The 22,867-nt window shown below is 45.1% G+C and overlaps 1 protein-coding gene and 1 long non-coding RNA gene across 2 annotated transcripts in view; both read left to right on the top strand.

The window, feature by feature from the left end:
- LOC143291625 (uncharacterized) overlaps positions 1-22,867 on the top strand; it is a 276,976-nt gene that overhangs the window by 36,877 nt on the left and 217,232 nt on the right. The gene's annotated exons all lie outside the window — the stretch shown is intronic.
- LOC143291475 (homeobox protein PKNOX2-like) lies at positions 111-22,583 on the top strand. The gene is made up of 11 exons (XM_076601354.1): positions 111-143; positions 4,596-4,760; positions 6,690-6,770; positions 7,070-7,241; positions 8,766-8,964; positions 10,993-11,168; positions 13,392-13,509; positions 14,287-14,426; positions 18,635-18,711; positions 20,536-20,930; positions 21,388-22,583. The coding sequence occupies exons 2-11, from the start codon at positions 4,642-4,644 to the stop codon at positions 21,678-21,680; spliced, it is 1,770 nt and encodes a 589-aa protein (XP_076457469.1). The 5' UTR covers positions 111-143; positions 4,596-4,641; the 3' UTR covers positions 21,681-22,583.

Here is a 22,867-nt window from a genome sequence, read left to right as displayed (position 1 = left end):
TCGACCTCTTTTTATATCCTTCATGGAGCCCCCTACCATTTGCAATCCCTGCTGACGCAGCTGTCAGTCACGTGACGGGGTGGGCAGTGTTAATAATTGACATCCGCCATTTTGACGAAGAGTGACAGTGTCTCAATCTCAAGGTAAGCCCTCCAAATCGCTGCATGATCAGTGCTGGTATTTTTCGTGCAGTTACACACGTTCAGATCTGGAAGAAAACGAGCCAAACTTTAACAGGCAGAAACTCCTCGGTGGACTGAAAATTCTAGAAAAAAATAAAATTGCAAAGTGGGGCGGACGGCATGGCGGCATTCTTTGTCGGGGTTAGATGGAAGAGGGGGTGGACTATCATAAATTTGTCGTTCGACACATCACTAGAACTCTGACTGACGGGTCGGGCGTGGCTGGGTACCAGCCGATCTGGCGTGCTGTCAGAAATTGGAGAAGCGGGATCTGGGCGGTCACAATGCATGCTGTGCAGGGCTGCTCTGAGACACGAGGGAGAATTTGAAATGATAAACCGACTGCGGGAAGAATTTCGCCCCCTCACTTTGTTTTGAGTCAATATTTCACGACTGGTTTGTTTGTTTTGTTTGTTTGTTTGTTTCTTGCTTTTTCTTTAAGCTTTTAAAAAATAGTTTTGGATGCCTCCATCTCCAATTTCCCCCACAACATTGACGAGTATCAGTTTGAGCCCGCCTAGTTCACTGCTTGCACATGTTTTTCAGGCGGAGTCACGGATGATTCGCTTTGTTTATATCCAGGCCTATTTGACCGTGATTGGTTTATGCATCCAGTCATTGTTAATAACCAGGACTGTTTTACTTCGATTATCAGAAATAAATTGTCCAGCCATGGTTCGAATTAAGTGTTATTGTGGCACAATGAATGGTGCGATACAATGGACACTGTGAGAAGACGTATTAAAATTTGCGAAAAATGCGAGGGAAATGCGTACCTGTCACGTGTGTGTGTGTGTGTGTGTGTGTGTGTGTGTGTGAGAGAGAGAGAGAGAGAGCGAGGGTATTGTAATAACGTGAAATGTTTACTTTGGAGAATGTAATTTCATAACAGTTGAAAAAAAAAGTTAGCCTATTGATTTTGTTATTTGATTACTGTGTAACTTGAATTTGAGGTGTTACATTCCATATAAAAATATAATATAGGCTGCATCACCTTTTGTTTTAAAAAAAAGTGTTTTCATGATGGATTGAAAAATGAGTCTTTCCCATGTTAGCTGCATATAAGAATTTGTTGGCAGTTGTCAGTGTTACATGCTTATTTGAATTACAAATAAATTGGCTGATGATTGACAGTCACAGTCCAGTTTTAGTGGAACACATTTTTAATTGAGATTTTTAGAAACTTATATTTTTTTGTTGTTGAAAATTTGTTTTGGTGTCCCAGCGCCTTGACCTTTAGGGCCAAAATTCTTTTCCCCCTCCCCCCACCTCCCCCTTTTTTTCTGTTTTCATCCTCTTTTCTCTCTCCCTCTCCGCACTGCACACCTCCCACATGTCAGTAATAGCCAGACTAACAGCTGATGGACATTGCAGGAAGAAGAAGAAGAAATAACTGGTTGATCAGGAAATATGTTTTACAAACTCACTGACTCCATCAGGGAATCTTGTTGAACGTGCATTGGTTCAGACGCACTGAATGTACATGGGCTTGTATACTTGGAAGAACATTTTTGTGTTTCATTTAATCTAGATCTTTTTACATATATGCATTTATAGGCAAACTGTGTGTGTATGTATGTATATATATATATATATATATATATATGATAATAGATATAGATATATGTGTGTGTGTGTGTGTGTGTGTGTGAAGCTGTCACTTCACTGTCACTCTGTCAGTGTGTGTGTGTGTGTGAGACCATGACTAATTAGGGCAAAGCATGTTAATCATTACAACTGAATTAAAAAAAATAAAAAAAATTGGGATCTGAGATTCCGAATAATACAGATGCTTTGGCTTCAAAAACTTCAAAGAAAGCTTGATATACTTGATTAAAGATTAATATTTGTCAAGAAAATAAGTTTTATTTCATTTGTTGTTTCGCTGTCTGGGATAAGCAGTAATATATCAAAAAGTGAACAGTTTTATTTCATGGATAGTTTTCCTTTCTCAGATTCTGGGACAGGTAGTGAAAATTCAGAAAATGACTAGATTTGTTTTTATTCTTGTTTTTTAATTGCAAGTTTTTAAATTCTTTTTTTTAAATACTTTGCTGGGACGGGCTGTATAATTTCAGAAAGTGATAAGGTTTATTTTATGGATGGGTTTGCTATCTGTCCACGGTATCAGACAATTTCAGTGTAAGGTGTGCAGACGATCAAATACATATATTTCGAAGAACCTGCTATTAGTGCTGTAGTTTGATGGATGAAAAAAAAAACCCCAAAAACAAACAAAACAACAACAAAAAACAAAACAAAACAAACAAAAAAACAAAAAAACAAACAACAACAAAAAAACCCCCACCAAAACAAAACCTCAGTGACACAATAAACATCCAGCATGCAAACATTTGAAAACTAAGTCTGCCCAGTGGCATAGTAAAAGATATATATACATGTATACATAAACGCTGAATTGTAGATGACGTTTCACGACAAAAGACTGCATCAGGAAAGAAGAAGGAGGTGGGGTTTGAGAACCCATGCAGGAACACAGTTGGTAAATGCAGCATTTCTCCTGTTTATTGAATGATTTGAATGGTCTTTTGTGTAAGTGACATGCCATGACCAAAGCAGCACACATGATGTCACATGATGCTATAGACATAATATATATGATAGTCAGTCGTGTCCGACTATGACCATCAGAACAGCAGAGGAGGCAACTGCTGTTCCGACTATTTGGGTTAGAATTTGGTTATAGTGGAGAGTGTCTTGCCCAAGTACATCCCCACTCCCACGACCAAGAGGGTTTTCTGACAGTCGGCGTTGGGATGGTTCCCAAAGGCCAACTAGCACACAAGGCTGCAGCACTAAGAGCCAGTGCAATTTTGCCTCCTTGCTATTGATATAATGAAGCATTTAATGGCATTGGTCTGGATAATAAGGGTGATGATAATGATAATGAAAATAATGTATGCTAACCATCACAGCTCTATCCAACTCAAACCAACAGAAGTCTGAAATGACTCTCTGATACATCACTTCTGTAAGGCATTGATTGTATGAGTACCCCCGAAAACGGAGTATGGCTGCCTACATGGTGGGGTAAAAACGGTCATACACGTAAAAGCCCACTCGTGTGCATACGAGTTGCTGCCCATGAACGCAGAAGAAGAAGAAGATTGCATGAGTCAGTGAATAAGTGTCTTATTCGATCAGATGTCTAGCCAAGTGTTGTTGTTGTTCTTGGTGTGTATGTGTGTGTGTAGGGTGGAGAGAGTTTGTGCATGTGTATGTATGTGGAGATGGGGGTGGGTTGATGTGAATGTGTCAATGCGTTCATTTTATTACTTTTTACAATGTCGATGATGATGATGATTATCATTCATAGTAGTAGCAGTAGATGTAGCAGTGTTAAAAAAAAAAAAAAAATTGTTGTGTCGTTATCGTTAATGTTGTTATTGTTGTCACAAGGACAGATTGGAAGACTATGCGATGCATAAAATCTTTATCCTTGAGTAATAATAAAGTTTTTGAATCTTTGAACCTTGGTTAGTGGGCTGTGACTCATTCTGCGTTCACTCGTATATACGCGAGTGGGCTTTTACGTGTATGACCGTTTTTACCCCGCCATGTAGGCAGCCATACTCCGTTTTCGGGGGTGTGCATGCTGGGTATGTTCTTGTTTCCATAACCCACCGAATGCTGACATGGATTACAGGATCTTTAACGTGCGTATTTGATCTTCTGCTTGCATATACACACGAAGGGGGTTCAGGCACTAGCAGGTCTGCACATATGTTGACCTGGGAGATCGTAAAAATCTCCACCCTTTACCCACCAGGCGCCGTCACCGTGATTCGAACCCGGGACCCTCAGATTGACAGTCCAACGCTTTAACCACTCGGCTATTGCGCCCATCGGCTGTGACTCCTATGCTTATTCCTATATTTGAGTGGCCTTTTACGTGTATGACCAGTTTTTCCTTACCATGTAGGCAACCATACTCCGTTTTGGGGGGGTTCAAGTTGTAATTAGGCAAATGATTTCCACATGAAGCAAAAAAAAGTTTAGTTCATTCAATCTGTCAAAAGTGCTGCATTGAGTAGCAGCCTGATCAGTGTTTAACACCCCTCAGTACCCTGCCTGGGCTTAAGTTGAAGTTTTGAGGCTCCAAATGAGGGTAATTAGAATTAGTCAACGGACGCAATAGCTGAGTGGTTAAAGCAAATCCATATACACTACACCACATCTGCCAAGCAGATGCCTGACCAGCAGCATAACCCAACGCGCATAGTCAGGCCTTGAGAAAAAAAAGAAAAAGAAAAGAAAAAAGAAATTAAATAAATAAATAAAACAAAATAAAATAACAAAACAAAGCAGAATAAAGCAAACAAACAAACAAAAAAATAAAATAAGTAAATGAATAAATGGGTCCATTATGACGAATGGCACTGTGTCTGGCAGGGTGACAGCAACATTCCTCCACCACCAACACCACACCCACTGCAGTATGTCGGTTCTTCACCAAGGGCAGCCCCCATCCTATCAGGAGGCCCACATCCTGGCCCAGGTGCAAATTGCTCCGGCACCTGCAGTATCGGATTCCAACACCGATCATCAGGACAACAGGTAGGTGTATTTTGTTTTGTGTCCATCAGTAAAGTGGAGTGATGGCCTAGAGGTAATGCGTCCGCCTAGGAAGCGAGAGAATCTGAGCGCGCTGGTTTGAATCACGGCTCAGCTGCCGATATTTTCTCCCCCTCCACTAGACCTTGAGTGGTGGTTTGGACGCTAGTCATTTGGCTGAGATGATAAACCGAGGTGCTGTGTGCAGCATGCACTTAACGCACATAAAAGAACCCATGGCAACAAAAGGATTGTACCTGGCAAAATTCTGTAGAAAAATCCAGTTGGATAGGAAAAACAAATAAAACTGCACGCAGGAAAAAATACCAAAAAAATGGGTGGCGCGGTAGTGTAGCGACACGCCCTCTCTGGGGAGAGCAGCCCAAATTTCACACAGAGAAATCTGTTGTGATAAAAAGAAATACAAATTACACAAATACAAATAAATCGACAGTCATGAAAGTGAAAGTGAAGCCCACAATGAATTATCCCCTGTCCCTTAGTGTTCTGAGCATGCGTATGAATGCAGAGACCTGTTCGAAGACCGAAACAACTACTGAGAATAGTGAGATGCCAGTGCCCTCCTCCTCCTCCTCCTCCTCCTCATCATCATCACACGACAAAACCATTATGATCAACACACCATAAAACGATTATCAGAGTCATTACACCACAAAACTTTTCAGTATCGTTCCACAGTACCATCATTATATACCATCATCACAGGGGTAAATAATCATCGTTGTCATGATCATGTGGTGTATTGACGAGGATGACAATGATAGTTTTGTGGTGTATATCTGATGAGAATGACAATGACGGATGAAGATGATGCAGATGGTTTTGTGGTGTGATGATGATGGTGGTTTTGTGGGGTAATGACAAGGATGATGATGATGGTTTTGTGGGGTAAGATGATGATGGTTTTGTGGTATGCAGGATGAGATGATGGTTTTGTGGGGTAATGACAAGGATGATGATGATGGTGGTTTTGTGGGGTAATGATGTGATGAGGATGTTTGTGGGTATGAAGATGATGATGATGGTGGTTTTGTGGGGTAATGACGAGGATGATGATGATGGTTTTGTGGGGTAATGACAAGGATGATGATGATGGTGGTTTTGTGGGGTAATGACAAGGATGATGATGATGATGGTTTTGTGGGGTAATGACAAGGATGATGATGATGGTGGTTTTGTGGGGTAATGACAAGGATGATGATGATGATGGTTTTGTGGGATAATGACAAGGATGATGATGGTTTTGTGGGATAATGACAAGGATGATGATGATGGTTTTGTGGGGGTAATGACGAAGATGATGATGATGATGATGATGGTTTTGTGGGGTAATGACAAGGATGATGATGATGATGGTTTTGTGGGGTAATGACAAGGATGATGATGATGGTTTTGTGGGGTAATGACGAGGATGATGATGATGGTTTTGTGGGATAATGACAAGGATGATGATGATGATGGTTTTGTGGGGTAATGACAAGGATGATGATGATGGTGGTTTTATGATGTGATGATGATGGTGGTGGTGTTATGGTGTGATGATGATGATGGTGGTTTTATGGTATGTTGACAGTGATGATGATGGTAATGGTTTTGTGGTGTAATGATGAGGATAAAGATGATGGTTTTATGGTGACAGGTGTGATGATAATGATCATGTTTTTTTGGTGTGATGATGATGATGATGATGATGATGACGGTTTTGCGGTGTAATGATGACAGTGGTGATGGTTTTGTGGTCTGATGAGGATGATGATGATGATGATGATGATGATGATGATCATAGTTTTGTGGTGTTATGATGAGGATGATGCTGAGGGTTTTGTGGTGTAATGACGAGTATGACGACGATGGTTTGATAATGAGGATGATAATGATAATGATGATGATGGTTTTGTGCTTAATTTTCAGGAACACGCCAGCCTTGATCACCGTGACACAGGCTGCCGAGGTGGACCCCAGTGTGGAGGAACAGAAACAGATGATATACAGGTGAGTTCGGTGTCATGTGATTGATATTGATATGAATACTTACATAGCGCCTATCCTCGGTCGGAGACCAAGCTCTAAGTGCTTTGCTTTACAAACACGGGGTCATTTTCTCAACAGGCTGCCTACCTGGGTAGAGCCGACTAACGGCTGCCATTGGCCGCTCATCATTCGTTTCCTGTGTCGTTCAATCATATTTCAGGCACGCGCGCGTGTGTGTGTGTGTATGTGCGTGCTCTGTGTGTGTGTGTGTGTGTGTGTGTGTATATATATATATCCATTTTCTATGTGTGTGTGTGCAGACACCCTCTGTTTCCGCTGATGGCGATGGTGTTTGAGAAGTGTGAGCTGGTCTCGGCCTCACTGGACTCCTTTGTGGGAGCCGACTACGACAAGGACATCCACAGCTTCTTCGAGCACAGCGCCCAGAAAAACCAGTCCTTCCACACTGACGATGAGGATCTGGACAACCTGGTAGGCTGCTTGGCGATGTGTGTGTATGGGGGGGGGGGGGGGGGGGGGGGCATGTGTGTCTGGTAGGCCACGGGGTGATGTGTGGAGGGGAATGTGTGTCTGTGTCAGCTCCAGTTTCTTAAGGAGGCGTCTCTGGGTTTGGATGAATCTCTCTCTCTCTCTCTCTCTCTCTCTCTCTCTCTCTCTATATATATATATATATATATACATATACGCTACACCACATCTGCTAGGCAGAGGTGCCTGACCAGCAGCATAACCCAACAATGCTAGTTCAGGACTTGAGTGTGCGTGTGTGTGTTTGTGTATCTGCCTTATGGAGTGGATTATTTAACAGAATTTTGTATGTCTGTACGGGCGTGTTGTGTGTGCGTGTGTGTGTGTGTGTATGTGTGTATGTATGTGTGTGTGTATGCGTGTGCGTTCAGTGAATGTGTATGGGAGAGGTGGTGGGGAGTGGGGGTGGGTGTTCTTTTTCAGTGTGCCATGAGCATGCTGCACACAGGACTTTGGTTCATCGTCTCATCCGAATAATGCTGTAGTTGTGTTCAGCTGGTGCACTCAGTGTGTGTGTGTGTGTGTGGTGTACAGATGCTAGTGGTCCTTAACTTATTGTGGACAGTTTAGTTTTCAGCTGGTGCGCTCAGTGTGTGTGTGTGGTGTACAGATGCTGGTGGTCCTTAACTTATTGTGGACAGTATAGTTTTCAGCTGGTGCGCTCAGTGTGTGTGTGTGGTGTACAGATGCTTGTGGTCTTTAACTTATTGTGGTCTGTATAGTTTTCAGCTGGTGCGCTCAGTGTGTCTGTGTGGTGTGCAGGTGTAAGTGGTCATTAACTTTTTGTGAACCCTGTAGTTGTGTTCAGCTGGTGCACTAGCCCAGTGGTTAAATTGTTGTATTTTCAATCTGAGGGTTCTGGGTTCAAGTCTTGGTGACGGCGCCTGGTGGGTAAAGGGTGGAGATTCTTTTGATCTCCTAGATCAACATATATGCAGACCTGCTAGTGCCTGAACCCCCTTCATGTGTATATGCGTGCAGAAGATCAAATACGCTCGTTTAAGATCCTGTAACTCATGTCGGTGTTTGGTGGGTTATAGAAACAAGAACATACCCAAAATGCACACCCCTGAAAACGGAGTGTAGCTGCCTATATTGTGGGGTAAATAAAAACGGTCATACATGTAAAATGTTACATGTCTGTATGAAAGTGTAGGTATATGCATGATTGAAACCTGATTGAATGACGTAGGAAACATGATGAGCACCCAATGGCAACTGTCAATCAGGTCTACCCAGGTAGGCAGCCTGTTGTGCAAATTGACTCTGTGTTTCTAAAGCGTTTAGAGCTTGGTTTCCAGCCGAGGATAGGCACTATATAAGTATGCATATCATCATCACTCAGGTGTGTGTGTGAGGTTTGCAGATGTAAGTGATGTTTAACTTTTGCATGATCGCTGTCGCTGTGTTCAGCCCGGTGCACTCATTGTGTGTGTCTGCGTGTGCGGTATGCGGTGCGGTGTGCAGATGGTGCGGGCGGTGCAGGTGCTGCGCATCCACCTGCTGGAGCTGGAGAAGGTGGGTGAGCTGTGCAAGGACTTCTGCTCGCGCTACATCACCTGCCTCAAGACCAAGCTGCACAGTGAGCACCTGCTGCGCCTGGATGACATGGACTCTCCCCCCCTCTCCCCCTCCGCCTCCTCCCCGGCTGTCGCCGACTGGTCCGGTGAGTGTGCTTGGGATTCTCCTCTCCCACCCACACCCAGTCCCCCCCCCCCCCACACACACACACACACGCACCGCCTCACACCACCAACTACCCCATGCCCCACCCACCCTCATCATCCGTCTCCCTTCCTTCCCACCCGATCTTCCATTGTCTCTGATTGTCGGTCAGGTGAGTGTGTGCTGGAATCCTCCCCCCCCCCCTCTCTTTTCCTCGTCTCTCTCCCATCTCTGCTGTCACTGATTGGTCAGCTGGTATCATCCTCTCTGTCCCTCCTCGCCCCCTCCCCCCACCGCCTCCCCCACCTCTTCTTTCCATCCGATCCACTTCGTCCATTGTCGTCTACACTGGTTGGGTGAGTGTGCTGGAATCCCCCTCCACCCCTCCACCGCTTCTCTCTCTTTCACTCCTCTCTCTCTCTTCCCTGTCTCTGTTGTCACTGATTGGTCGGGGTGAGTGTGCCGGAATGCCACCCCTCCTCCACCCCTCCACCGCTTCTCTCTCTTTCACTCCTCTCTCTCTCTTCCCTGTCTCTGTTGTTGCTGATTGGTCGGGGTGAGTGTGCTGGAATGCCACCCTCCCCCCACCCCCTCTCCACTCTCCATCTGTCTTTTTTCTTTCTCTCTACCACCTCCCCCCTCCCCCCCTCTCCCCCCACCACCTCCCCGATATTCCATTGTGGCTGATTGGTCAGGTGTGTGTGCTGGAATCTCCGCCCCACCCACCCCCTCTCTGCCCACCCTCCATCCGTCTCTTTCACTAGTCTCCTCCCCACCCACACTCCCCCGATCTTCCATTGTTGCAGACTGGTCAGTTGAGTGTGCTGGAATCTTTCCCTACCCCTACCCCCCTTCTCTGTTCCCCCCCCACCCCACCCCTCCCTGTCTCTCTCTCTCTCTCTCCCCTTTCTCTGCTGTCGCTGACTGGTCAGATGAGTGTGCTGGAATACCCCCCCCCCCCCCCACCCATCCACCTGCCTACCCTCCATCCGTCTCTTTCACTTCTCTCCCTGCCCCCCCCCCCCCCCCCATTCCCCCAATCCCCCCCATCTCCACCTACCCATCCACCAGCCTACCCTCCATTCGTCTCTTTCACTTCTCTCTCTCTCTCTCTCTCTCTCTCCTGTCTGTCTGTCTCTCCCCCAACTCTGCTGTCGCTGATTGGTCGGGGGTGTATGTGATGTGTTGGAATCCCCACCCCCATCCATCCATCCATCCATCCATCCATCCTCCACCTGTCCCTTTCACTTCTCTCCATCCCCCCCCCCCACCCCTCCCCCCCCACACACACACGCACCCTTACCCCGGCCCCCCTTCGATCCACTAAGCCCATCGTCGCTGATTGGTCGGGTGTATGTGCTGGAATCCCCCCCCTTCTCTCTCTTTCCCTCCTCTCTCTCTCTCTCTCTCTGGTTGCAGATTGGTCAGGTGAGTCAGCTGGAGACCTCTTCTTTATCCCTCCAGGAAATCAAAGCAGTGAAATACCTGATGACATGGTCAGTCATCCTGACGTAGTGTGATGTGAGACCTCACGAACAAAGCTTTTGTTGATTCCCCTCACATTTGTATTTGTATTTGTATTTCTTTTTATCACAACAGATTTCTCTGCGTGAAATTCGGGCTGCTCTCCCCAGGGAGAGCGCGTCGCTACACTACAGCGCCACCCATTTTTTTGTATTTTTTCCTGCCTGCAGTTTTATTTGTTTTTCCTATCAAAGTGGATTTTTCTACAGAATTTTGCCAGGAACAACCCTTTTGTTGCCGTGGGTTCTTTTTCCTGCGCTAAGTGCATGCTGCACACGGGACCTCGGTTTATCGTCTCATCCGAATGACTAGCGTCCAGACCACCACTCAAGGTCTAGTGGAGCGGGAGAAAATATCGGCGGCTGAGCCATGATTCGAACCAGCGCACTCAGATTCTCTCGCTTCCTAGGTGGACGCGTTACCTCTAGGCCATCACTCCACTTCACATGCCATTAGTGACCTCCCCCCCCCAAAAAAAAATACAGAAATAAATCTCCTTTTTCAGGAGGATCGTCGTTGGGTAGCCTCCCCTCCACCCCTGTGGTGGCCCCAGTAGGGGGCGGTGTGGTGATGCAGCCAGGGCTCGCCATGGCGACCATCAGTCAGGGGCAGATCATCTCGGGGAACATGGTGTACCAGATGGTGCACACACCTCAAGGGATCGTCGCTCAGCCCATACAGGTAAACCACGGTTCCAGATTGATGTATTGTCTGTACTGTGCATGTAGGTAAACCACAGTTCAGTATTGGTGTATTGTCTGTACTGTTCATACAGGTAAACCACGGTTCCAGATTGGTGTATTGACTGTACTGTGCATGTAGGTAAACCACAGTTCAGTATTGGTGTATTGTCTGTATTGTACATACAGGTAAACAGAGTTCAAGATTGGTGTATTGTCTGTACTGTACATACAGGTAAACAGAGTTCCAGATTGGTGTATTGACTGTACAGTGCATGTAGGTAAACCACAGTTCAAGATTGGTGTATTGTCTGTACTGTACATACAGGTAAACAGAGTTCCAGATTGGTGTATTGTCTGTACTGTTCATACAGGTAAACCACGGTTCCAGATTGGTGTATTGACTGTACTGTGCATGTAGGTAAACCACAGTTCAGTATTGGTGTATTGTCTGTATTGTACATACAGGTAAACAGAGTTCAAGATTGGTGTATTGTCTGTACTGTACATACAGGTAAACAGAGTTCCAGATTGGTGTATTGACTGTACAGTGCATGTAGGTAAACCACAGTTCAAGATTGGTGTATTGTCTGCACTGTACATACAGGTAAACAGAGTTTAAGATTGGTGTATTGTCTGTACTGTTCATACAGGTAAACAGAGTTTAAGATTGGTGTATTGTCTGTACTGTTCATACTGGTAAACAGAGTTCCAGACTGGTGTATTGTCTGTACTGTACATACAGGTAAACAGAGTTCCAGACTGGTGTATTGTCTGTACTGTACATACAGGTAAACAGAGTTCCAGATTGGTGTATTGTCTGTACTGTACATACAGGTAAACAGAGTTTCAGATTGGTGTATTGACTGTACTGTACATACAGGTAAACAGAGTTCAAGATTGGTGTATTGTCTGTACTGTACATACAGGTAAACAGAGTTCAAGATTGGTGTATTGTCTGTACTGTACATACAGGTAAACAGAGTTCCAGATTGGTGTATTGTCTGTACTGTACATACAGGTAAACAGAGTTCCAGATTGGTGTATTGTCTGTACTGTACATACAGGTAAACAGAGTTCCAGATTGGTGTATTGACTGTACAGTGCATGTAGGTAAACCACAGTTCCAGATTGGTGTATTGTCTGTACTGTACATACAGGTAAACACAGTTCCAGATTGGTGTATTGTCTGTACTGTACGTATGTCTGGACTATGTCTGCACAGGGAGCGTGGGGTTTGGGGGAATTTTTAATATTTTTTTTAAATTTTAAGTAAGTTAAGATGTTTGTTTCACGACAAAGATATTTGTTTTGTTGTGGAAAATGATTATGTTTTAATGCCAAACTTGTATATTTTAAAAGTAATTTAAGATGTTTATTCCAGTACAAAGATGTTGATTTTACCATGGAAATTGATTTTTATGCCAAACTTGGTGGGTGGGGGTGGGGGGGTTGTTGGTTTAAAAAAAAAGTAAGTTAAGATGTTTATTTCACGACAAAGAAGTTGATTTTACTTCTTTTTTTTCTATGCCAAAGTATCTTTACCTTTGTTGTGTGCTTTTTACAACTTGATGTGATACTGATTTTGAATTGTTATGAATGAATGTTTACTTAGAAGTGTGTGTGTGTATGTGTGTGTGTGTGTGTGTGAGAGAGAGTGAGAGTGGTGTGTGTGTGTGCATGTGTGCATGTGTGTGTGTGTGTGTGTGTGTACATGAGTGTCTTTCAAATAGCCGAATGGTGATGTTTTTCATTGTGTTTGCTCTGACTTTGCCGTATGTTGTTTGAATGTTGCATGCTATCGTTCACTGTTCTGTTTGTATCGTACCGTAATCTGTATGTTTTTACATAGCTTCACTGCTCTTTCGTTTCTCAAAACGTGATAAAAGTGATTCTGATATTGAACTGACCCTGTCCTTTTCTGGTTGTTTGAAGTCACTCCCTTCCTCCACCCCCACACCCTCTCCCAACCTCCCCCCAGCCCCCTCAGCCCTCCCTCTCCTCCCCCCCCCAGCCCTCCCTCCCCTCCCCCCAACCCCCCCACCCTGATCCCCCCTCGAAAATGAAATATAACTACCTATGTGGCAGGGGTGAAAATGGTCATGCACGTAAAAGCCCACCTGTGTACACGAGTGAACGTAGAGTCAAAGTAGAAGAAGTAGAAGTAGAAGAAGAAGTGGTGTGGTATGGTGTCACAATGTGGACCATGATGGTGTGTGGACAGATCCAGGCTTCCCCCCTCCAGAGCGCCGTGTGCACCACCCCAGTCATTCAGGGGAGCACTCCACTGTCACAGATAGGGGTGGTAGCTTCCCCGGTCACCTCGCAGGCCTCCACGGCAGGTAACTATGTCTGTGGCCTGCTGTGGCCTGCCTCTGACTTTGGTTATTGTGTGTGATCGTGTTTCTCTTCAGCTCTGACTTTGGTTATTGTGTGTGATCGTGTTTCTCTTCAGCTCTGTTTTTTTTCCGTATTTTCTGTCTGTCTGTCGATTCTCTGGCGTTCTTGTTTTTTGTCAAATTATGTCTCCAACCAGATCACATAATTATATAGCTCGATTGGGCGATCGCGCTAAAATTAATCGACTCGCTGACACTCTGGGCCCTCTACTCCTGGCCCTCTCAATTATTTAAACGTAATTTTAGATAGAAAATTTCCTTTATTATTATCATCTCATCCTAATGACTAGACGCAGTCAAACTTGGGAGGAAGGCCGAGAGCGGGGATTCAAACCCAGACCCTCACGGACTCTGTATTGGCAGACGAGCGTCTTAACTCACTCAGTACGGCCAGTCCTCTCTTCTCCTCAACACAGACCCCTCGGATGTCCAGTGGGTGTCTGAATGACCCAACCTTTAGTTTCCGTCGTCAGAATTGTGGTATTCTTTGTCAACATTCACCTCTTCAGTATAAGAGCCTTCCGCTTGCAATATTTTGATGATGGTAATTGGGGTGAAACGCTGTTAACGTCGTCTCTTTCGCCGTTCGTATGGAGAGAGTTAACCACTCTGCCACCTTTGTCTTTGTTTTGCTGACGGAGCTGAATTGCTTTTCTTGTCTTTGTCTGGCTCGCCAGGCTTCTTTGTCCCTCTCATTGTTTTCTGTGTTTTCCCTGACAGTACCTGGGGCATTGAGCATATCGGCCGACGATTCGTTCGATGACGACGACCCTCATGGGAAGAAGCGCAATGCCAAGAGAGGAGTGTTGCCGAAGCACGCTACGCAGATCATGAAGTCCTGGCTGTTCCAGCATTTGGTGGTGAGAGAGAGAGAGAGAGAGAGAGAGATGGGGCGGGGTGTACAGATAAGCCTAAGGCATCAGAATGGTCTGCGAATCCACTAATATCAAGAGGATTACGGAACCTCGGTTGCAGCGTGGTTGCCGTGTGCGGAATCATGTTCTTATTCTCAGATTGTATTCTTAAACGGCTTGTTCTGTTCTTGCGCAGTTGTTATTCTTAAGTGGCTCGCTCTGTTTGTGCACACTTCCTGCAAACAAGTGTCAGCGCCATCTTTGTCAGTATTATTTATAATGTCTTCCATCATCCGCTGGGGCCTGGGCAGCGTCTGGACCCCTGTAATCTGAAGAGGATTGGACTGTGGAGTGTTCTGATGCCTGGTAGATAGGGTGTGTATGTGTTGGAGGATGTTTGTGTCTGTGTCACTGACTGTAGATAGGGTGTGTATGTGTTGGAGGATGTTTGTGTCTGTGTCACTGACTGTAGATAGGGTGTGTATGTGTTGGAGGATGTTTGTGTCTGTGTCACCGACTGTAGATAGGGTGTGTATGTGTTGCAGGATGTTTGTGTCTGTGTCACCGACTGTAGATAGGGTGTGTATGTGTTGGAGGATGTTTGTGTCTGTGTCACCGACCGTGTGTTGCGTGTGACTATGTGTGTACGCGTTTTTTGCGCCGACGTCTGTGTTACTTGAAGGCTGCATGCGGTAATGATGATGTGTATTGGTAATGTGTATTCATGCAATGAAATAATGTTAATACTTGTGTACACATTTGTGTCAAAGTCTTGTGTTTAATTACACATACTTAACCGTGACTCACTAGTGCAGACTCTGGCAGGGGTTTGATTCCTGTCCTGTGCCAGTCTCTTTTGCCTGTGAGACTGCATGCAGCTATGATAATGATTAGTGTATATTCACTATTGATGGTCAAGGAATGAAAAAAAATGATAATGTTATTGTGTAAAGATATAGTGACTGCGTGCTGGTGGTCAGGGTAATGACTATGGTAATGTAATAATGATAATGTAATTAAGTAGTAACAGTAGAAAGTATTGATACTTTTATAGCATCTGTTTTCAGTCAGAGACCAAGCTAAGGTTTAAGCACTCTGCAACAGTCATTTGAACAACAGGCAGCCCAGCAGGGTAGAGCTGACAGCTGACTTGAGGCACTTATCGTAATAATAATAATAATGGTATTTATATAGCGCTGGATCTTGTGCAGAGACAAATCAAAGCGCTTTCGCACCAGTCATTCACACGCATGCATAACTCTAAAACTGCAGAAACTAAAGACAAGGAAGGGCAGGCAAGGGAGGCTATTTTGGGAAGAGGTGGGTTTTAAGGCCAGACTTGAAAGAGCTGAGTGGGGAGACTTGACGAAGCGAAAAAGGAAGTTCGTTCCAATCGCAAGGTCCAGAAACAGAGAAAGAACGGCGGCCAATAGTCGAGTGTTTGAATCTGGGTATGCGTAAACAGAGTGGATCCGAGGCCGATCGTAGTGAGCGAGATGGAGTGTAGAGGTGAAGGCAGCCGCAGAGATAGGAAGGGGCAGTTTTGTGAATGCATCTATAACATAGAGTGCTGATCTTGTACTTTATTCGGTGTGAGACAGGGAGCCAGTGGAGATGTTGCAAAAGAGGAGTGATGTGCTCAGATCTTTTCTTTGTGAGGACGAGTCGGGCAGCAGAGTTTTGTATGCGCTGAAGGGGCTGAATGGATGAAGCAGGCAGACCAGACAATAAAGAGTTACAGTAGTCAAGGCGAGAGAGAATGAGAGAAACGACAAGTCTAGATGTTGCATCAGTGGATAGATATTTCCGGACGGCACTGATGCGTCGCAGTTGACAGTAGCAGGACTGACATGTCTGACTGATAAATTTTTGCATGGACAGTGTATTGTCAAGGACAACACCGAGGTTCCTGACTGACGTGGAAAGAGGGATGGATGTACTGCCAAGTTTGATTGTGTCAATTGTGATGGAAGACAGTTTTTGTTTAGTTCCTATGATCATTGCTTCAGTTTTGTCCGCGTTCAATTGTAACTTATTTCGAGTCATCCAGTTTTGAATGTCCAGGAAATGAATGTATAGCATCTGTCTTCAGTCAGAGACCAAGCTAAGGTCTAAGCACTCTGCAACAGTCATTTGAACAACAGGCAGCCCAGCAGGGTAGAGCTGACAGCTGACTTGAGGCACTTACCATCCCCTTGTTGTGTCAGTCAGTCAGACTTTAGTCATGTGATTATGTATTGGATCTTTGGCAAGAGGAGTGGAACTTCTTCTTCTTCTTCTTCTGCGTTTACTCGTATGCACACGAGTGGGCTTTTACGTGCATGACCGTTTTTTACCCCGCCATGTAGGCAGCCATACTCCATTTTCGGGGGTGTGCATGCTGGGTATGTTGTTTCCATAACCCACTGAACGCTGACATGTATTACAGGATCTTTAACGTGCGTATTTGATCTTCTGCTTGCATATACACAGGAAGGGGGTTGAGGCACTAGCAGGTCTGCACATATGTTGACCTGGGAGATCGTAAAAATCTCCACCCTTTACCCACCAGGCGCCGTCACCGTGATTCGAACCCGGGACCCTTAGATTGACAGTCCAACTTAACCACTCGGCTATTGCGCCCGTTGAGGAGTGGAACACCCAGACGGACAACAAGCTCTTTCAGATCCATCCAGACCTAAAAGAGACCCTCCCTTCAGGAGTGAAGAACAGAAAGGAGGAGTCTGTGCTGTGCAGACTGCATGCAGGGCACACTTTTTTCTTTTTTTTTTTACTCATTCTTACTTGTTGAAGCGGGAAGAGGCCCCTTGGTGTATTCCCTGTGATGAGCCTCTCACCGTGAAACACATGCTCCTTGACTGTTGGGATCTGCATGACGTTAGACACGGACATTACACGGCGGTTTCTTTGAAGACCTTGTTTCGTGATGTCCCTCCGTGGGCGCTGATGGACTTCTTAAAAGAAGTGAACATTTTTAACCAGATTTGAAGGTTTTAAACTATGGAAGTTTTTTTTTTTAACTTTGGAGTGGAAAGTTTGAAGTGGTGAATCGTTTTAATTTTTTTTTTTTTTTTATCCTTGTAGTAGTTATTAACGTGGCGATAGCCTTGAGATGGCCTTAGTGGTCGGCGAGGCTCTAAGCACCATAATTTCATTTCATTTCATGTATTGGAGACCAGGGATGATGTAACAGTGTTAGTGATGGTGTAATGATTACACTGATGATGTAATTTAGTGATGATACAATGTTGTAGTGATGATGTAATTATGGCACTGATGATATTGATTGTTTTGTGATGATGTAGTGGTGTAGTGATGGTGTGATAATGACACTGATGATATAATTGTTTAAGCGACGATTTTATGGTTTTGTAATGGTGTAATAACAACACTGTTGACATCATTGTATAAGCGATGATATAATAGTGTAGTAATTGTGTTATAATGACACTGATATTGATAATGTAATTGTTTAAGCAATGATATAATGGTGTAGTAATGGTGTAATAATGCCACTGATGACATAGTAATAGTTGTTTGGTGATGATATAATCCTGTAGTGATGGCGTAATAATGCCACTGATGGCATAGTTGTTTGGTGATGATATAATCCTGTAGTGATGGTGTAATAATGACACTGATAAAGTAACTATCTAGTGATGATACAGTGGTGTACTGATGGTGTGATAATGACACTTACAATATAATTGTTTTGCGATGATATAATGGTGTAGTGGTGATGTAATAATGACATTGATGATGATGTAGTTGTTCAAGCGATGATATAATGGTGCGGTGATGGTGAAACAACGACACTGATGAAGTCACTGTTTAACTCTTTCCATACGAACGGCGAAAGAGATGACGTTAACAGCGTTTCACCCCAATTACCATCATCAAAATATTGCAAGCGGAAGGCTCTTATACTGAAGAGGTGAATGTTGACAAAGAATACCACAATTCTGACGATGGAAGCTAAAGGTTGGGTCATTCAGACACCTCACAGGACATCCGAGGGGTGTGTGTAGAGGAGAAGAGAGGACTGGCTGTACTGAGTGAGTTAAGCGATGATACGAAAGGTGCAGTGATGTAATAATGACATTGATGATGTAGTTGTTCAAGCGATGATATAATGGTGCGGTGATGAAGTCACTGTTTAAGCGATGATACGAAAGGTGCAGTGATGGTGAATCAGTGAGGTTTTTGGCGTGCAGCACCCGTACCCCACAGAGGACGAGAAGCGACAGATCGCCAGCCAGACCAACCTGACCCTGTTGCAGGTCAACAACTGGTCAGTGTCGGAATGAACGACAGGGTTCGAATTTAGCGGGTGCCCCGGGGTGAAGATGTTACGAAAAGTTGGCTCAGGCACGCATATTTTCTGTCGAGGTTGCCCAGTCGGCATTCAAAAATTGATAGGGGCGAAAGAAAATGAATGAAAAGACACACCAAGAAAGCAAGCTCGAACGCTGTCGATCGAAATGTAAAGTGTCGTCTGCATCTTTGTGCGTGTGCGATCGGATGTTGACGTTCATGGCGCGTTAGTGATGAATGATGTTTCCCATCTTCAGTGTTAAAAGAAAGACTCCCGAATCAGAGAGGATGACAAAAAGAATAAGCAGCAGGGGTATGAATCAAAGCGCCAGTGTGTGTGCAATGAAGCCTGGCAGAAAGACTTTCCTTGGCACATTTTACATCATTTTATTAATTTTATTCTGTCACCCAAAGCTACAATTGGGCACTCAAATATTTTGTCAGGAGTACCCGTCTGGCACTTCAAAAAAAAAAAAAGAAGTTAAATTCGAACCCTGGAATGACCACATCAACACTTCACATGATACTGTCCAACAACCTGTGTGCAGTTTGTCTGCTTGTCTGTCAGCCTGTCTGTCAGTCTGTCTGTCAGTCTGCTTATTTATGTTCTTGTGAATATGCTTCCCCTCCCCCCCCCCCTTTCTGTTTTTTATTTTTCTTTTCTTATGCATTTTGCATTTGACTCAACCCTATGTTTTTACGAATGTGCTAATTTTTTTCCCCTCCTGTTTTCCTTCCTTTTCTCATGCATTTTGGAATCAGACACCATCTTCTTTCTTTCTTTCTTTCTTCTTTCCGTTACACGACCAACATCGACTTGCCGATGATTCTGTCGTGGTTGATGCATGCTGGGTATTTTTGTGCCTCCATCACCCATCGAAGGCTGATACGGGTTTCAGGATCTTTAACGTGCATATTTGATCTTCTGCGTGGGTATACACATGAAGGGGGTTCAGGCACAAGCAGGTCTGCACGTTATGTTGACCTGGGAGGTCAGAAAAAATCTCCACCCTTTACCCACCAGGTGCCGTTACCGAGATCTGAACCGGGGACCCTCAGATTGACAGTCCAATGCTTTAACCACTCGGCTGTTGCACCTGTCAACAAACCCTAACAAAGACTGAATTTGTATTTTTATTCTGTTTCTTTCAAGTCTACTGGATTTTTGTTGTTTGTTGTTGTTGGTTTGTGTGTGTGTGTGTGTGTGTATAAAATGTTGACCTTTGAAGATTGAATGAAAATATTATGAGATAAAATCTTTCTTACTGCAAAAAAGAAAAGGTCATTGTCACACTGCCTTGTCTGTACTTGCACTCTGTGCTGTTTGCTGTTAATCTGTGTTCTGAGAGAGTGTTTGGAGAACTTGAAAAGCCTGGCAGTGAAATAATTTGGAAACACTGACAGGTGTATTTAACATGATTGTGTTTATCTGTGTGTGTGTGTGTGTGCATGTATGCATCTGTATGTGTGAATATCACTATGTGTGTGTGTATATCTGTGTATGTGTGTGTGTGTTTTATCTTTTTGTCTGTGTGTGTGTGTTTCTCTGTATGTGTGTCTGTACATCTGTGTGTGTGTGTGTGTGTGTGTGTGTGTGTGTGTGTGTGTGTTACTTTGAGCATGTGTGTGTGAGCAAGACTTTATGTATCTGTATGTCTCTCTCTGTCTGTCTGTCTGTCTCTCTCTCTATATATATATATAATATATATACACATGTGTGTGTATTTATCTCTCTGTGTGTTTATCTGTGTGTGTGTGTGTATTTGTACACATGTGTTTGCGTGTGTCTGTGCATGCTCAGGTTCATCAACGCACGGCGCCGGATCCTGCAGCCGATGCTGGACAGCGGTGGGGGCGGGGCGGGGGGCGGCGGCGGGGGCCTGGGCGGGGGCGGGGAGAGCAAGGCGAAGAAGAGCAAGCCGGTCACCCGTCCCCAGCAACGCTTCTGGCCCTCCTCCATCGCCAACATCACCCCCCAGCTCCCCCCCCACCTCAAGGCTGCCGCCGCCGCTGCCGCCTCCTCGTCGTCCTCCTCTTCCTCCCCTCCCCCACCTCCACCACCCATCTCTGCCCAAGCTGGTGGTGTCGTTGCTGTGTCGTCATCGTCGGCGTCTTCGTCTTCGTCTTTGCCGTCATCGCTGACGTCGGCATTGTTGGGGTCTCAGTCCGGGGCTGCTCCTACCATTGTGTCTGCAGGTTTGTGGGTCGTGTGTGTGTGTGTGTATGTGTGTGGGGGGGGGTGGTGTTTGTGTTGATGTAGGGTGTGGGATGTTTGTGTTGATGGGGGGGTGGTTATGTTGATGTGTGTGTGTGGGAGGGGGGAGGGGGGGTTGTGGGGGGAGATGTGTTTCTGTTGATGTGCAGCTGGGTTTGTTCCAGTGTACCTTTTGCTAACCTGTGTGCTAGCTGAAACGGTAGCGTGAGCAGCATTGGCTTGAAGTTGTGTGCCTTGCGTTTGAAGAGAGTTGCCACTCTTTTGTTATTTGTGATTGTGACGTATGCATGTTCATGAATGAATGACTGGTGTGTAAGCGCTTTTGATTTGTCCCTGCACAAGATTCAGTGCTAAGTAGATACTAATTATCATTATTGATATTATTATTATTATTGTTATTACTGTCACGTTTTGTTGTCTCGTTTTTTTTTTTTCCAGTGGTGACAGCCAACGGACAGGTGGTGAGCGCAGGTGGGGGTGGAGGGGAGGGGATGGGGGGAACACCCCTGACGCTGGCCGGCCTGCCCACCACCACCCTCGTCCTTGCCTCCCCCTCCCCGGCCGCCTCCTCCTCCTCCTCCCACTCCCCCCTCACCGCCCCCATGGTGGGGGCCACTCCCCCCATCGCCATAGTGACCACGTCGGGGGCCGTCGAGGACTCCTTCGCTGCTGCCTCCTCCAACGGTCTGGTGTTGACCTTTAAACACAGCCCCTCTGGCAGTGGGGACTGAGGGGACTGTTTGTGTGTGGGTGCTGGGGGTGAGGGTGGGGTGTGTGTGTGCGTGCGTGTGTGTGTGTTCAGTTCAGCCCTGTTTGAGAGTTTGCACCGACATTGAAGCACATGCACGCACATTTGTGTGCGTGTGCGTGTGTGTGTGTGTGTGTGCACACTGCCGCTCATTCTATTGCATTGTGTGTTGCTGGTCTACGGAAAGTGGATTGTTGTTTTGTTTGTTTGGTGGTGTTTTTTTTTTTTCTTTCTGCACTTGCTCATCGAAAGTTACTGCACACCGTGAAGTGGCAAGTTACGGCACACAAGGAAATTAGCAAGCTGTGGCACCTGGGGAAAACAGCAGGTTACGGCACATTGTGAAACTGCAAGTTGCAGGCGCTTCATGAAGCAGCACGTTGCAGCACATTGGGAAACAGCAATTTGCGGCACATTGTGAAATTGCAAGTTTAGAGGTGCATCATGAAACATCATGTTACGGCACACAGGAAGGATAACAGCAAGTTACCGGCACATTGTGAACGGCTGCGTCCTCAACTGCTCTCTCAGAAGAGCCGTGTGGTTCTGTGAACGGCTGTGTCCTCAACCATTCTCTCAGAAGAGCCGTGTGGTTCTGTGAACGGCTGCGTCCTCAACCATTCTCTCAGAAGAGCCATGTGGTTCTATGAATGGCGCAACGGCTCTCTCAGAAGAGCCGTATGGTTCTTTGAACGGCTGCGTCCTCAACTGCTCTCTCAGAAGAGCCGTATGGTTCTGTGAACGGCTGCGTCCTCAACCGCTCTCTCAGAAGAGCCGTGTGGTTCAACACCCAGGTTCGTTTCCGTGTGTAGGAAGCCAGACAGGACATGGCGGCGTGTACTGAGTGACTGTGCTCTCAACTTTTTCTGTGCTGAGGGCACACACACACACACACACACACACAGGTGACATGGTGACAGGTGATGTTATACAGGTGCTGAATTCATTTTATTATTATTATTATTATTATTATTACTTTAAAAAAAAAAAATTATTGTTTATTTATTTATTTATTTATTTATTTATGTATGCTTATAGTTGACTTCAAGTTTTTGCGCCTTATACATATTATTATTAGTCGTAGTAGTTCTTTTTTTTAATGTATTTATCTATTATTGATTTACCTTTTTTTTTTTCTCAAGGCCTGACTCGGCGCGTTGGGTTACGCTG

This window comes from Babylonia areolata, chromosome 17, assembly GCF_041734735.1.
Source record: "Babylonia areolata isolate BAREFJ2019XMU chromosome 17, ASM4173473v1, whole genome shotgun sequence".
Taxonomy (NCBI): Eukaryota; Metazoa; Mollusca; class Gastropoda; order Neogastropoda; family Buccinidae; genus Babylonia; species Babylonia areolata.
The sequence above is the reverse complement of the archived record's forward strand: the minus strand, read 5'-3'. Positions and strand labels throughout refer to the sequence as shown.